Below are 15,758 nucleotides of genomic sequence, written 5' to 3' on the forward strand. Positions count from 1 at the left end.
TGCACACAAATTAAAATGATCCAAATTAAAACATTAAGAGAAACGTGGCATGGTGGAGCAGACAGTGATGTCAGAACAGCATGCAGGGGAAACGGAGAACAGGAGAGAATAAGGTTAATGAGTTAAAATGATAGACAATGAAGGGGGAGGAGGAGAAACAGGTGCAACATGGAAGGGATTGGGAAGGGTAAAAAGAAAGAGAGAGAAGATTCTATTAGAAAAATAGACACTGACCTCTACAATCAGATACATCTACAGATTCAGTTGCTACATAGAATCTATAATACAATAAGTGGTGCTCTATAAATAACTACTGCAGCAGCAATACAGACAGGGAGAGAGAGGAAGATTCTACTCATTAGAAACTGAATACAGTGCACGTGAATACTAGAGTGAAAGCAGATACCTACAAATCCTACAGTCAAACATATCAAACTTGCACATTAAAGTGTTAAATGACATTTTTCAGAGAGCGACAACACATCAACAACAGATCTTTTCACAACATCTTAACAAAGTGGAAAAAGAACAAAAACCCTCAATGCATTGAAACACTCTGGCTGTAAACACGGTGACTTTGACAATCTAAAGCCATGTCCTTCAAAACTGTCGAAAGAATATTGAGGCTTTAAGCGTCGAAGCGTGCAGAGAAGAAGAGAGAAGAGGGGTCACGGACAAGTTGTGTGAAATGTAAACACGTCACGTCTGTTCTGAGGCTCAAATGCGCTTTGTTACAAGTGCACAAGCTACCGTGTCACACCAACAGCAACAATACAATCAAAAAGAATCCTCTGACAGGGACGGGGTTCATCATTAACTGTGGGAGGAAACCTGAGAACCCGGAGAAACCCCCCCCCCCCACACACACACACACACACACGGGAGAACATGCAAACTCAGTATTATGAGTAGCCTATTTAGAAATTAAGTAGTGAATGGATTCAATCAGTGTTATTCATCTTTACGTGCCTCAGAAGCTTAAATATGATTAATGGACTTTAGAATGTTGTATAACAACAACCTGTGGGTTCATTATATTTTATAAAGAGGGACCGTGTGTTTACGTGCTTGCACCAGGAACACTTGAGTGTGTTTGTGTGTAAAGTGCTTGCCTATAGCACCACACTAAGCTAGGGGAGTGTGTGTGTGTGTGTGTTTCTGTGCAGCATAGTGATGAATAAATGCGTAAAGATGGCCGCCTGACCACTGGTTTAACTGTTGCTGCTGCTTGTGTCCTTGGTTTAGATCTGATAGAAGAAAAGGCTTTGGTCAGTCACCCTCGATGACACTCCTCCTCAACCACTTGTTGATCCTCCACTCTCCTCTCTGCTTCTCTCCATTTGACACTTCTTTGTACAGAGCTGCCCTCATTATATTCCCAAAAGGGAGCCTGTGTGTGTGTGTGTGTGTGTGTGTGCATGATGAAGATCCAAGCATTCATGTGGTTGTGGAGAGGCAGTGAGGTTTTGCACAGTCGCTCACAGTCTTTCTTTCTCACAGTTCTCAGTATTTACAAGTAGAACACATTGCAGCAAAGAGGCTGATTTGTCTTTGTAACGTGTTACAGATGGAGCAAAAACCTGTCTTTCCCTGATTTTCAGTTAAGACATCACATTACTTGAGCATATCCAGCCGAACACTCTCTCAACCTAAGTTCACAAAGTTTTGTTTTTTTTCCAAAAGTAAAAGTACTATGTAGGTCAGCTCGTCTTTTTAATCCCGACTTTAACAAACTGGCAGGAAGGGAACTCGCCCCCGAGGATTCAGCAGCAGACTATGGTGGTGGGCTTTGGTTCTGCTTTGAGAGGAAACGTTTGGATCTGACGAAGGGTTGCCAAAGCCACCACAGGGGGTCTGCATGTGTGCAGCGGCAGTGTGCGTGTGTGTGCGCGCGCATGTGTGAAGCTGTGGAAAAAGAGAGAGCATCACAGAGAGAAGTGTACAGTATGACAGTGTGCGGGTGCGTGCGCGCACTCAGGCTGCCACCCCCCCTCGAAGCATGTTGACGTGATTCATGTCATCCAGCATCCCACCCCTCTCAACCTTCGCGCTGCAACAGTGCTACAGTGGAGACAAACTGGAGTGATCAAGGCGGAGTGTGGAGGTGGAAGGCTGACTGTGAGAGGAGGCAGGTGGGGGCCCCCACTCTGGGACACTGCAGGGAGCATGGACTGATTTGTCTTCTGACACTGTCACCAAAACTATGTGAACTCATCTAACATGCAGTCTAAGTGGCAGTCTTTCACATTCCAAAATCATTTGTCAAGCACAGCAGATGGGGACACAAGTTCTACATCTAATTGTTCACAGGGTTGTGATCTGAGGCTAAAGGAATTATGGATTGTGTGGGTGTCTGCCGAGCTGCATTATCCATGCGCTCTTGACTAATGCAGCAATGCCATTTTATTTCTGTTGCACATACAGTAGATGACAAAAATAACTGAATCACAGAGCGGTGTTTGATATAAGATTTCTGAGGCCAAGACAGATATTAAAAAAGAAAAAGAATCTAGTACAAATACAATTTGGACCTAAATGAGCAACAACTGTGGACAAATGGCCAAAATAGGAACATTACGTTGAAACTGAATCCATATCACTGTATTGTTTCATTAATTTGTCTGTTACGGACCACGGTTTCATGACGTTGTGTCTAATGTATTTGGAGAAATGCAATAAAAACATTCACCATGTTTATGTTTTGCTATGTAACATGTCATAGCTCGCTCGCTGAACAAACCATTTCTAAATCACCTCCCATTTGTCCATAGCTTCACTGTTGTAGAATTGTGTCTCACATTTTGAATCCGTGGTTATAATCAGCCGTGACTCAAGTGTTGCTCAATCAGTCCAATGATATTTGGCAGCTTTAATCAAACATGCAGATACTCTCTGGTCTTCCTTTATTTACTGTGCTATGCCGCCTTTGGCCTCTATGTATATTCGATGAGCACACAACGACCCGCCTGATTACATTATACTCTCCACTACTACGTTTCATGTTTGGATAGTCGTTCCATCGACACACGAGGAGCTTGTCCTCATCAATCTTAAATCAGAACATCTGGTAATCTAATGGCGACATTTAAACATTTAAAACGAGACCTGAAAACAAGAGTTAATTGAAGCAGCGAGACGCTCCAGTGACACATTATCGCTCTGGTAATTTGGAGTCCAGACACTATCTGTATGATAATAATGTCAGGTTAGAGAAGGCAAATGTAAGTCTTTCTTTTTGGACCTGAGTGACTACAGCTATATATTGAGAGTACTGTATATTTTAAGATAATCTATATGGTTTAAGTGTGAGTTTAAGAGATAAGAAAATAATAGTATTTCCGTGTCAATGAGACGGCTGATTTCTCACTTTGCAGTGACTCACGGTATAAATGGAAGTTTTCGGGTCAGAAGGGACTGGATTGAAAATGCATGTTTGTAGTTTGTACCTGACTGAGGTCTGGTGATGGCGCTCTCGTACACAGGAATCCCCTCACCCACATTATTGAAGGCCTTCAGTGTGATCACGTAGTGGGAGCTGGCGTCTGTGAGGTAAAGAGAGAGACAGCGAAGTAACGGCAGAGACAGAGAGAGAGAGAGAGAGATAAGTGGATGCAGCCATCTAATCAAGCAGAAGCTCTTGAGACTCTTGACTTTTAATTGCAATATTAGCCAGAGTGAGTATTTGAATACAATCCTGGCTCTTGCTGTGATTGTAATGGATGTTTCAATTAAACATTTATAGTTATTTTACAACAATTCCTCCCCTAAATCTCTCCATTTTCCAACATTATTTTTTTTAATCTATCAATCCACTTTCACATCCCTTACTGAGACTTTCATTACTGGTACAGTATTCATTAAATTATGACATTTAAAAAAGACAGATTACTATCTACATATTAGAGTTGGAGGAAAAAAAAACAAAAAAACATTTATATACAAAAACTATAAAAAGCTTTCTTGAATTATATTCAGAAAACTGCACAGTGCCAAAGTAAGAGAGCGTTTTTATTAAATCAAAACTTAATCTTCATGAATTCTTTGTTTTTTAGTATGAAAATAACCAAAGCAAATGTACTTTGTTCAAAAACTAGGATGTTCAATTACTGTGTCCCCATTAAGCCAAAGTGTGTAATTAGTGTCTCAGGCCTGTGGTGGAGAAGATCTCATTAATTCTCTAAATACTCAGTATGGCGTACAGATGAATCGCCTCACAGTGTTTTTCTGTGTATCTGTGTACATTTGCTCATGAGTAATGAAAATGTTTTTCATTATTATTATATAATTCAATAATAGTTTATTTAAAATAATGTACAAATGCACTGCGTCACATAAAACACATTGATATGTTAAAATAAGACAACAACGGGATATTTTGAGTCCCGCATGCACAGTTTAATCGAGCTAAGGCCGCAGTCAGACAACTTGCCGAGTCTGATGTGGAGGAGAAAATCTATTTATTCCATTGATATTCCATCTGACTCCGCCTCCGTAGGCTGCGCTGTATCTCTCTATAAGCTAGTGTGTATTGAATCAGTTTCCTGTTGACCTCTACGTCACAGAAAAATAAACAGTAAGCAGCGAGATGGACGGTGCGATGGATCTTTGCTGAAGAAAGACGCTGCTGTAACAGTTCCTTCTCTACCTTCTTGTCTCCTTCTACCTCCATGTGAAAGACCAGGGAGGAAATGTTGGTGCATGTGCAGAGCGCCAAGTCCGACTAAGTGCATACATGGACATACAGGAGTAATTATCCAGGTACATTAGTCCGACTAAGTCGGACTAATGTGTTGACATGACATTAAGACAACTGAATTATTGTCTTAGTCTGACTAAAATTGCAGTTTTAAAATACAAATTAACATCCAGTGAATATAGAATGGAGAACTAAACATATGTTCTCACCGAGGTTCTCGATGGTGTAGTAGCGCTGCTTGTAATCGACTTTGATAGTCTGAGCGTGAGGACTGCCAATGCCGTAGCCGATGGAGTAACCGCGCACCACGATGTCCTGGTTCTCTGGTGGCGTCCAGCTCACGACGATACTGTTGACCAGAGGCCGGACATGGAGAGAGCTGGGCTGGTCCGGTACACGTGATTCTGGTGAGGAACAAACCCTAATCTTAGCTCTAGAAATCCATTGAGACAATCAGTTGATTAAATGCAGATGAGGACTGGAGACATAACCTCAAAAACCAGTGGACTGGTTCTGGTTGTGTGTCTGTATGAACTGTTTGTTTTTTTACCATCCAGGTCGCTCTCAAACGTCTCGGCACTGTTCCAGTCAGTGGCAGGTCCTGTGCCGTTCACCGTCATGGCAGACACACGGAAGGAGTACTCGGTCCCACGGTCTAGACCTGAACGTGCAACACAAGAGGGTCAGATTCAGAGCTGAGATGTTTTGATGCAGCTGAGGCTGAAACATCTAAACCAGCAATAAATATCATTCCATTACAGCCTTAATTAATTGTAGTTTAGAATTTACTGGTGCACTGCACTCATCAGTTTAATTAAGATTTCAAGTCACATACATTATAAATAATGGATTTTTTTTATTTTTATTTAAGATGTTCAGCAGGCCTCATAGTTTAAGGACAAAAGGACAATGTGTCTGCCTCAGGACGACCAGTGAATGTTTCAATTAACTTTCTTCCACACTTTATATTTTTTTAAACGTACTGAGCGGCGTAAGAAGAAAAACATTTACTGTAGATTCTTTTTTTCATTCATATTTTAAAGCTACGACTCCTTCCGAAAGAGCTGATTCACTGCTGGGTGCCTGCTTTGGTATTTAGAAAAGAGGGGAACGCCTGCTGACAAATGATGTATTGCTGTATTAATTTGCTGTAACATTTTTCATCATCGTCACAATGTCCCATTTGCACGCGACATGCTAATCCTGCATACTTCTCTCTCTCTCTCTCTCTCTCTGCAACCACTATTGTGGGCCACCCTTGGGGTTTGCTTCTGAAGCCTGCCTAACCATTCGTGCCTCCAAGGCTACAACATCTCCTTCTAAACGCTTTTGAACCAACAAACATCCCCCTGTTTCGCCCCCCAGAATGTTCTCCAAAAATCAACTTTTAAGTGTGTATTCCCTTTGATGCAGCACTCAGCGTGAGGCTGGGCCACTTAAAAGTTGCTGAGACAACATCTAATATTAATCACCGCTGCTGTGTCTCCGGGGATATTGTGCATAGTTTGGTGGTCGTGGCGGTTAATGTCATGGTACAGTTAGATGTGCGGCTCCACCTCAGACTACTCAGGTGAAATTCCACTAAAACAAACAGACCCTCTGCTGAACCGACTCAAAAGCAACAACCCGGACACGTCTTCAGTCTAAATATGAAGGTTTTAAACACTGCAGCGTTTTAGTGATGATTACTGATGGTGTCTCATAGCATTAAGTCTAAATATAAAGCATCAAAAGGAATATCCCATTTAACTAAACACAAAATGGTCTTCCATCTGGAGCCGTCACTTCAAATGTGCAACTTTGGATGATTTTTTGTTGTTGTGGAGGTGATTTTTCTGTCTCTGTTTGGTCTTTGTGAGTAGAAATGATGTAACATTATTGTATGCCACGTCCTTTATCTGTAGCTAAACTATCGGACCTGACTGAGGGAGCTTTATACAGCGGCACCACACAGGCATGAAGGATTTATCCCATCAAACTGTTGAAAAAAAACGTGTATTTTTGGGCAGTGGAATTCACTTCTGAAACTTTTCGTGGGTGCTTCTTTGTGTTTTCCGTCATACTCCAACCTGTTTGAAGCATCTCACTTTACCGGCGCAATTTTGCTGTTGCCTCCATCTGCCTTGTCATAAAACAAATCACTTCCTGTGTGCAGCATGGACACGTCGCAGGGCAACGCTTTGTCTCTTAGCATTTATGTATCACATAAATGCCAATATTCCTATTCTGTAGCCAGAAAATGTTCATGAAATGAATATTTCATGGTCCCTTTCTCACAGCAATCACGCTTTGCCATCGATTCATCAAACCCTCATCTTTATCCACTTATCTCTGTAGCTTACACTGTATATTGGCTGAGGTCCACAGTTTATCACAGTGAGTCCACATTACTCACAGACAAAAACAAACACCAGAAGTGAAACTTGACCACAGATGTTGGCTTGAGATACATTTAAAAAAGTAATTTAATTCCAAGTGTGTGGTCGATGTCTGCTGAATCCAGATCTAGACACTGGCTGGACAAAACATTAAGGGTCTGAACTCGACAGCTTTACAGCTTTTCTCCACCTACTCCAACTATAACAAATGCATCACATTTACACCCACTTAAAGAGATCACTGGGAAGTCTTTCTGGGAAACTGCAATGAAAGAAAAAAATGAGTTGAAGGATATAGTGAACATGTCGGATCATTACCATCAATGAGCTTGTTGAGCTGGGTGCCTCCGGTGGTTTCGGCTGCCTCACTCCTCCGTGGCCCTTTCCGGTATCGGATCTTGTAGCCTGTGATCTCCCCATTCTGGCCATTAAGGGGAGGAGGCTGCCAGCGAAGCATTATACTCTGAAGGATTAAACACATATTATCAGTCAAATGAAACAAAACTTGCTGTTGAGCATGTATGTGAGAGTGTCACATATGGGAGGACCCCACAGAATCCATCATGAGTGGGGTGCATGCATGCAAACATAGAGTGTGTGTGCATGTGTGTACTTATATTTATATTATCATCTTTGTGTGGTCCAAAAAATCTAAGATCTAGTTTTAGGGTTAGAATTGGGTTTAGTTTAGGGGCAGGGTAAGGGTTAAGCTTAGGCACTTAGTTGTGATGGTTAAGGTTAGAGTAAGGGGCAAAGGAATGCATTATGTCAATGATGTGTCTTCACTAAGCTATAAAAGCACGTTTGTGTGTGTGTGTTTGTGCCTGTGTGTAAATGAATGTGTGCGTTTGACCAGATTATCCCTGTAGAGACATTGAGCAGAGAGATGAATGTACTGCATGAATTCACGCATCTCAGATTGTGTGTGTGTACAGTTGAGGCCAAAATTATTAGCCCCCCAGGAATTATGGAACATTTTCCTAAAATTCTTCCCAATGTTTGCAGCATTGATAAAACTTGATATAATCAAACATCACCAGTGCCATTTAGTAGCTTTTGGTACATTTTGGATATAAAATAAATGTTTTGGCTTGCTTTATATCAAATATAGTGAAAAATGGGGTGGTCAAAAATATTAGCCCCCATATGAATTTTTATTTTCAAAACAAACCTAATTAACCAATCAGGTTTCAAACCACACCTGTGCAGTCAATTGGCTTCCTGACAACACCTGAGCATTCAATCAGCATAAAAGGAATCCAAGGAACATGGCACATGTGCACATTGAGAGGGATTACTTTTACTCATCATGCCAAAGACAAAGGAAATCAGTTTTGAGCTCACAAAGAAGATAGTGGAGGCTCAGGAGAAGGGGGATAGGTTATACTGCCATTTCCAAGCATTTCAAAGTGTCTAGAACCGCTGTACGTTGCATCATTGCCAAGTACAAGGAGTCAAATTCAGTAAGAAACAAACCTGGGCATGGTCGTAAGTGCAAGATTTCAAGAACTCTGAAGAGAAAAACTCTGGAAAATCGTCAGAGATGTCAGCAAGAACCCCCGGACATCTGCCAAGATGATTGTTGCTGACCTGGCCTCTTCTGGAGTTGATGTTTCAAGGAACACAGTTGTGAGGTCTCTTCATCGAGCTGGGCTTCACGGCCATCACCCGAGAAGAACCCCTTTACTCAAAGAGCGGCACATCACAGCAAGACTGAAGTTTCCCCGTGAACATTTGAAAGGTTAAGATGAGTTTTGGAAGTCTGTGCTTTGGTCTGAGGAGACAAAACTGGAACTGTTTGGGCACATGGATGTGGCGTATGTTTGGCAAAGAAAGGGAGAGACCTTCAACCCAAAGAACACAGTTCCCACAGTTAAACATGGTGGTGGGAGCATCATGCTGTGGGGCTGTTTTGCAGCCTTGGGCACAGAGAGCCTTGTTCGGGTGCATGGCATCATGAAAAAAGAAAATTATGTTGAAATTTTGAGGAATAATATGCAGAAATCTGCTCGTAGTCTATCCATAGGTCGTCACTGGGTCTTCCAACAAGACAATGACCCGAAGCACACATTGAAATTGGTTCAACAGTTCATTAAGGATACCAAAACCAAGGTCCTGGAGTGGCCTGCACAGAGCCCAGACCTCAATCCTATTGAGAATCTGTCTCAGGTGCTCAAGCTGAATGTCCATGCTCGGAAACCACGCAATTTGGACCAGCTGGAACAATTTGCAATGGAAGAATGGGCCAAAATCCCTCAGGAGACCTGTGCCAACCTAGTAAAGAACTACTTTAAGAGGTTGTTTTCAGTTGTGGCTCAGAAAGGGTACTCTATTGACTATTAATGGCCAGGGGGCTAATAATTTTGGACGTCTCATTTTTGCCCTTTTTTGTTTCAATTCAGTGTATCAATAAAATATTCACATCAAACTTAGTGGACATTTTGTCTTTGTTATTTTGGAAACAAATGCAATACAAACACTTGTTGTTAATGGTAATTTCCAGAGAGAAATAAAGAGTTTTGTCTAATTTCACAAGGGGGGCTAATAATTTTGGCCTCAACTGTATGTGTATTTGTTGCCTCTTTAGGACCTTCTCTGGCATAAACACTGACCTTGTCAGGACCAGTAGTTCTGTGTGTGTGTGTGTGTGTGTGTATTTAAAGAGATGGGTAGGTGGTATCTCAGCATGGGAGAGGAGTTAATTAATGCTCCCCCACTGTCACAGTGAAGCACAAAAGCCTGAATACATGTACATGTTTAAGGTTCACACTCACACTCACACACACACACACACACACACACTTCCCCAGCTGAGTCAAGGGAATTGCCCAAATTAAATTTGTGTTAAGTGCGTTCAATTATTTCCATTTTTCTTATTACATTATCAGCCCCAACTTGTTATGTATGTGTTGCCTTTCTCCCTCCATGTCCCTAATCATGGAAACTTGTTTAATTTGCTTTTGGAAAATCACCAGGGAAGGTGAGAAGCCAGATGCCAAAAGGAGAACTGAGATCATGTGAAAAAAAAAAGTACAAGAAAAGAAAGATGCCTGGCAGGTAAAAGATATGACGCCGTGCATGACAAGACTCAAAGAGGAGTCAGGATATGAAATGCATGTTCATTAGTTTGGTTTCCAGTTCCATTTGACTGGGCTCATCAAGCAGCTAATTACATAAATGCTTTGCATCTATATACTAGCACCAGAATTATTGAATTCATGTCTGTTTACATTCAGAATTAGCACATTGACAACAAAGACAAAACAAAATGAGATGACTACTTTCATAAAGGATGCCAGATGTTTGCTTCATAGTTTTGATTTGGTTTGTCTGGGTGTAAATGGGGAGGGACAGCTGGACGCAGTTCGTCCATTCACAACACAATCCTGTGCTTCCCAGAGTGAGTCCTCTCTATTTTACTCCTCACATTAGCATCAGAGTGTTTTTTTTTCCCCCAACAAATGCTGCAGCCTGTGTGGCCAGTTCTCACTCAAGCTGGGAGTGTGTGATAGGATTGTGTCCTCTTTTTTTCTCCTCCGCTTTGACCGTTCTCGCTCGGTCTGTATTGACAAGTAAAGAGGGGGAAAAAAAAAAGCTGGCGGCTGTTTTGATTGTCCACATACACCCCGAGGTTCTCCATATCCTCTCTGCTTCGGTGTTCTCCGTTTGCACTTGCGCGTTTCACGTGTCATGAGTGAGGATCATCTTTTATGAAACGTAATCCCTCATCCGGGTAGGAATGTACAATAAACAGGCCTTCAGCGCTACGTTTGAAGATCAAATGGCTGAAGAGATGAGCAGCTGAGGCCAGATTCTGGAAGCTTGTTGTGAAGCCTGCAGCCCCCTCAGCAGCCTTTAATAACCAAGAGCTAAAGTTTGATTGTAATTGCACTTAAAAACACCAGGGGTCATTGTCTGGCAATTATCTCTGATCCAAAGAGAAGAAACAACAAGAAAAGCAAAACTAATTATCATGGATCTATTTTATTTATCCTGAGGGTAATGACCGTTACTAATGTACCTTTTAATTTATGTTTCTCAATATTGAGTGATATGCCAATGTGTCCTTATTTTGGTTTTTATTTTTAAATTATTAATTTTAAATAACAGTCATTAATAATGAAGTATAGCAATTAAAGTGCACAATAGGTACTTTCTGCCACTAGGGGTCTCTCTCACTCTCGAGCTTTGGCTCACTTTCTGATTAAGTGACTGATCCTCCATAGTGGCCTTCTATTCCAGGTCCATGGCTTTTTTGTAGCATGTGTCACAAAAACAACACATCCTCTACCAGTTTCAAAGTAAAAGCGTTTGTGTTCCTTGATCTTTTTCAATATCAACAAAGATTTTATTGTGAAATATCTGGAGGACCAGCAGATGCACTGCTTCATACGGAAGAGTCCTGGCATTTAATTGAGTACAGAGCAGTATTTACAGCATTTAAAGGAGTGTTTTGGTTAATATAAGTACACTACTCGATAACATGTAAGATTAGTCTTGTCTTTTTTAGATATGTTAAAGCAGAAATGTTACATATTATGTCTTTAAACTAAGAATCAACAGTAACTCAGAACCTCAAACCCCTGAGTATCTGTTTTTAGCATGCCAGGACCTCGCAAGCAAATTTGCTGGATCCTGTATATATGGAGAGTGATGCGGAGGATAAAACCCTCAGACAGGTGAGTTTCCTGCTGATGAGTGGATCGATGAAGGTTCACACGCCCTCTTAACCAGCCAAGGCTACAGGCTTCTGACGCAGCTTATTACACAGAGGAGCAGTGGTGCTCTGGCCTGCGGGCTATGGATCAGTGCAACCGAGTGTACGTGTGAGTGTTTGTGTGTTTGGTGAAGCAGCTGTGCACCGGTCACTTTAGGTGCATGTTGCAACAAATATGGATGCTTTTAATTCTTCAATAAAAAACACAATCGACATAAAACCCTCATCTGTTAAAGGTCAATCAACCTGTGTCCTCAGGTTCATTAAAGGCAATAAAGACTTACCTTTGAGTTCTGGACCTCCACAGTGAGGTTTTGTGGAGCAGCGCTGGGAACTGTGAAGCAGAAAAAACAGACTATTTAGTGTAAAGCTGCTGTGGAGCTGGAACCACAGGTGATTTATACTATTTTGGGATTTATTTCAGGCTAATCTTCCAAGACTCCACATGGAACAATTCATTTATGACAACAGCTTTAACTTGAAACAATCTTAATAATCAATTTATTGATCTTTCAAGAGAAAGATTTTCCTCAATTAAGCTTCTACATGCGGTGTCTTATGTCACAGTAAAAAAGGGGTGTTCATCGATTTTCTCTGTAATAACCAACTGACCGTCGGACAGGGTGCGAACGACAATGTCCTCAGTGGAGACACCTGGACCATGTTGGTTGTTGGCCACCACACGGAAACTGTACTCCGTGTTCTTCTTCAGCCCAGTCATGGTGTAGGACTGACCATCACTGTCAACGTCCTGAAAGACAGGGTGGGATACACGTTAGTTTCAGGAACATATTAAACAGAATTATCTGACTAGTTTTTAGTTTTAAAGACCACTTTCACAAGCGGTTTTATAAGAAAACAAGAAGATAATAGATGAATAATGTAACCTATGAATAAGTGGAAGCAAAAACATGATGGCATGTCTGATTAATGAAGGAACACAACAATCCAAGCATGTAACTTTCGCATCTACGTTTAATATTGGAAGAAACGCGCTGTTTATAAGAAGTTCTGATAGATTTACAAAGCAATTTCTCATAAACGGTGGTGCTGCAAAATGTGATGCCTTCTTTCATCATTTCATTACACTAACAGTTCTGCTTGTGGTTCCATGTAAAAATTTAATTTTCAACCAAGACTCAAATTATGTTTGATGTGATTAGGACTTTTTGGTTAACAAATTGGGCACAGTGGCACTTGCCCAATTATTTCAAGCCGATTTGCCTTCTGCTCTTTGCATGTGATATTTTAAGTAAAAAGCAATTTTAGTTTTTTTAAATCTTATCTTTGTTCCAGAGCGGTAAAAGTACAGACAGCCTCAGAACACATCACCCTTGAAGAGGCATTTTATGCTGTTCCTGACTTCCGCCTGTCCCTTAATATTTCATATCCTGTCTGCGCTGTCTTGCTAACTTCATCTCTGCTGTGTCCTTCTCCTTTACCTTTTCTTTCTTCTTTTCCTTTCTCTCATCTTCTCTGGAATTGTTCACCTCATCTCTGCCTCTCTTCTCTTGGGAGCTGAAGCATCATTACTCAGAGAGTTGGCTGACGTTTCAATCCATTATCATATTAAAGGCTTTTTAATGCCTCACTGGCTAGCACAATGCTACTGCTGGGGCTGACTCAATATCTGAGCAGCTTGATTTCGCTCTTGTGACCGAGTTAGAGCAGCAGAAAAGAACAGGCTGAATTATATCTGCTTTCTTTCACCACAATACTATATATGTTTGTGATTGAGATGCATGTTTGGTTGTCAAAGTTTGGTTGCGAGCAGACTCGAAACTCCCGACCTCATCACAATTTATATTGGACTATAATAAACCCTGAATATAAATCATCCTTTTTTTCCTTTTACCTCCTTAAAAAGCGGTAAATTCAGTTGTCAGAGAACAACTAAAGCGTCATGATGCTGTCCAACTTTTACATTTATTTCCGCAGAATTAATTAACGTGTCACTGTCAATGAAAAGGAGGCAAAGCACAGAAAGGAATACTGTAATACAGGAAATATTATTTCTGGCTGCATCCATATTGTAACATCATCTCTTCTTTAAAAATCGTGACTCAAACTCAAAGCATATGCAGATTTTAAACAATTCATCTTTTTTCATTCCCATAACAAGTATCCACTTGTTGTACTTTAGGTTAAATATAATTAAAAATGAGAAGGACGTTCATAATGGTCACACAATTGTTGACACTAAATCCTGTTTATGTCTTGGAAAATGGAGATGTGGTGTGAATTATTGTTGTTATATGTGCATTAACAGATGAATGAAGCTTAATGACTCACAGTAAGACATTCTACATCATACCTGTTCGCTGTCGAAGCTTTTGTCTGTGTAGTACAACTTGTACGTGAGCATTTCTCCATTGCCAGTGAGAGGTTTGTCCCAGCTCAGAGAGACAGACGTTGGTGTGTTTGACACTGCCTGCAGGTTAGGAGCAGGGCCAGGCACTTGGACTGCAGACAAGAAATGAAAAAATCATGTCATACGAAAAAAAAAAACGATGACAACTTCAAAGGCAAATTTCACAACACTTGCTGCCACTCTCTGGAGATCAGACCGCTCTGAGTCTCCTCTGGTTTAGGAAGCCAGCCTCGTTGATTTTCTCATGTTTCACATGACACCAAACAAAAATGAGGGCGTGCCTCGACAAAAACCCTTAATGTGCCTCTTCCATTTCATCTAAATTTCTTTCTGGCACATTCACTCACTCATTTTCTGAAAATAATAATAAAAAAAAGGGCACAAATGGATACACACAGAAACACACACTGACTGACTGACTGACTGAATAATTAATTGTTTTCAGATTGAAATTGCAAGTTAAAACAATGCAAATAGCAAAGGCAATTTAATAGTTCCATTATTAATTGTTCTACTCTTTTAAAAGATATTTCTGCCTTTATATGGACAGAGAAGCATGAACAAGGGAGAGAGGGCGGTAACCATGCAGCAAAGGAGCGTAGGCTCCACCAAGTGAGCTGCATGGTGCCTCCTTTACATTTGATGCAAAGTGAAATAAATAAACACACAAATGTTAGAAACAATGAGTATCTTTAAGTTCTCATCCTCACATTAAAATAGTAAGTTAACATGTTGGTGGAATAATGTGAGCTAATGCTACATCTGGTTTAAAAATATATTTCAAATCTAACGAAAGCTTAACTTAAATGATTATATCGTAAACTCAAAATCACAATGTCCGAAAAATCACAGTTAGTTGTTTCAGCCCTAATACACACACCCACACACATGTGTGTCTCTGCTGCACAAATGTACACAACAATCAGCGTCAGTCAGCATATAGACAACTCACAACAGTGACAACTCACACGTCTTGTCTCGTCTCTGCCCTGTGGTGCATTGAATTTCAAATGAACCAGCGAGGTTACAGTGCTGGCTCCCGCACACAGATACTGTATACTGCACATATGTGGGGAACCTCTGCTGCAGGTGTCCCTGACAAAATGGAGAGGGTCCCCATTTGTCAGGTGTGTGTGTGCACAGATGTTAGTGGTGTGCACTTCTGTGTGTGTGTGTGTGTGTTTGTTCTTCAAGGTTTGCTCAGCCAGTCTCTGAGGAGAAGTGATGTGGAGCAGCACTGTGTGTACATGCCCAACACTCACATGCAGGTCAACAGTTTAAGCTCCAATTCATAGCGTATCAGTACAGTAGACGTGTACACACATGACAAAGATGTACTGCACACGTAAGAAACCCACCCTCGGTGCTATCCTCATGGGTAACCACGCTCTTGCTGGCAGGCATTAAACGTGTAGTGTGGTTATTTTTGGTGTGTGTGTGTGTGTGTGTGTGTGTGTGTGTTTGCTCTTTCCCCCTTCAACCAAGGACACAAGTAGAGAAAACCAGCGGCTGCCCTAGAAAGTGACAGTGACGGAGCTGTAGCTGGGCCTAGAGGTGAGGGACATCCACCCTGTCTGTGCTGGGAAATCCCCTTCA

General features: G+C 41.2%; 1 protein-coding gene across 11 annotated transcripts in view; it reads right to left on the reverse strand.

The window, feature by feature from the left end:
• The window catches only part of neo1a (neogenin 1a), a 153,149-nt gene that overhangs the window by 11,325 nt on the left and 126,066 nt on the right, over positions 1-15,758 (reverse strand). For all 11 annotated transcript variants that reach the window (XM_058628526.1, XM_058628534.1, XM_058628532.1 and 8 more), the window contains exons 10-16: positions 14,106-14,254; positions 12,404-12,542; positions 12,076-12,125; positions 7,393-7,537; positions 5,247-5,357; positions 4,906-5,100; positions 3,447-3,542 (exon numbers count right to left, since the gene is read on the reverse strand). In XM_058628526.1, coding sequence (XP_058484509.1) covers positions 3,447-3,542; positions 4,906-5,100; positions 5,247-5,357; positions 7,393-7,537; positions 12,076-12,125; positions 12,404-12,542; positions 14,106-14,254 — 885 coding nt within the window. The remainder of the gene's footprint in view (positions 1-3,446; positions 3,543-4,905; positions 5,101-5,246; positions 5,358-7,392; positions 7,538-12,075; positions 12,126-12,403; positions 12,543-14,105; positions 14,255-15,758) is intronic.

This window comes from Solea solea, chromosome 5 (genome assembly GCF_958295425.1).
Source record: "Solea solea chromosome 5, fSolSol10.1, whole genome shotgun sequence".
NCBI lineage: Eukaryota > Metazoa > Chordata > Actinopteri > Pleuronectiformes > Soleidae > Solea > Solea solea.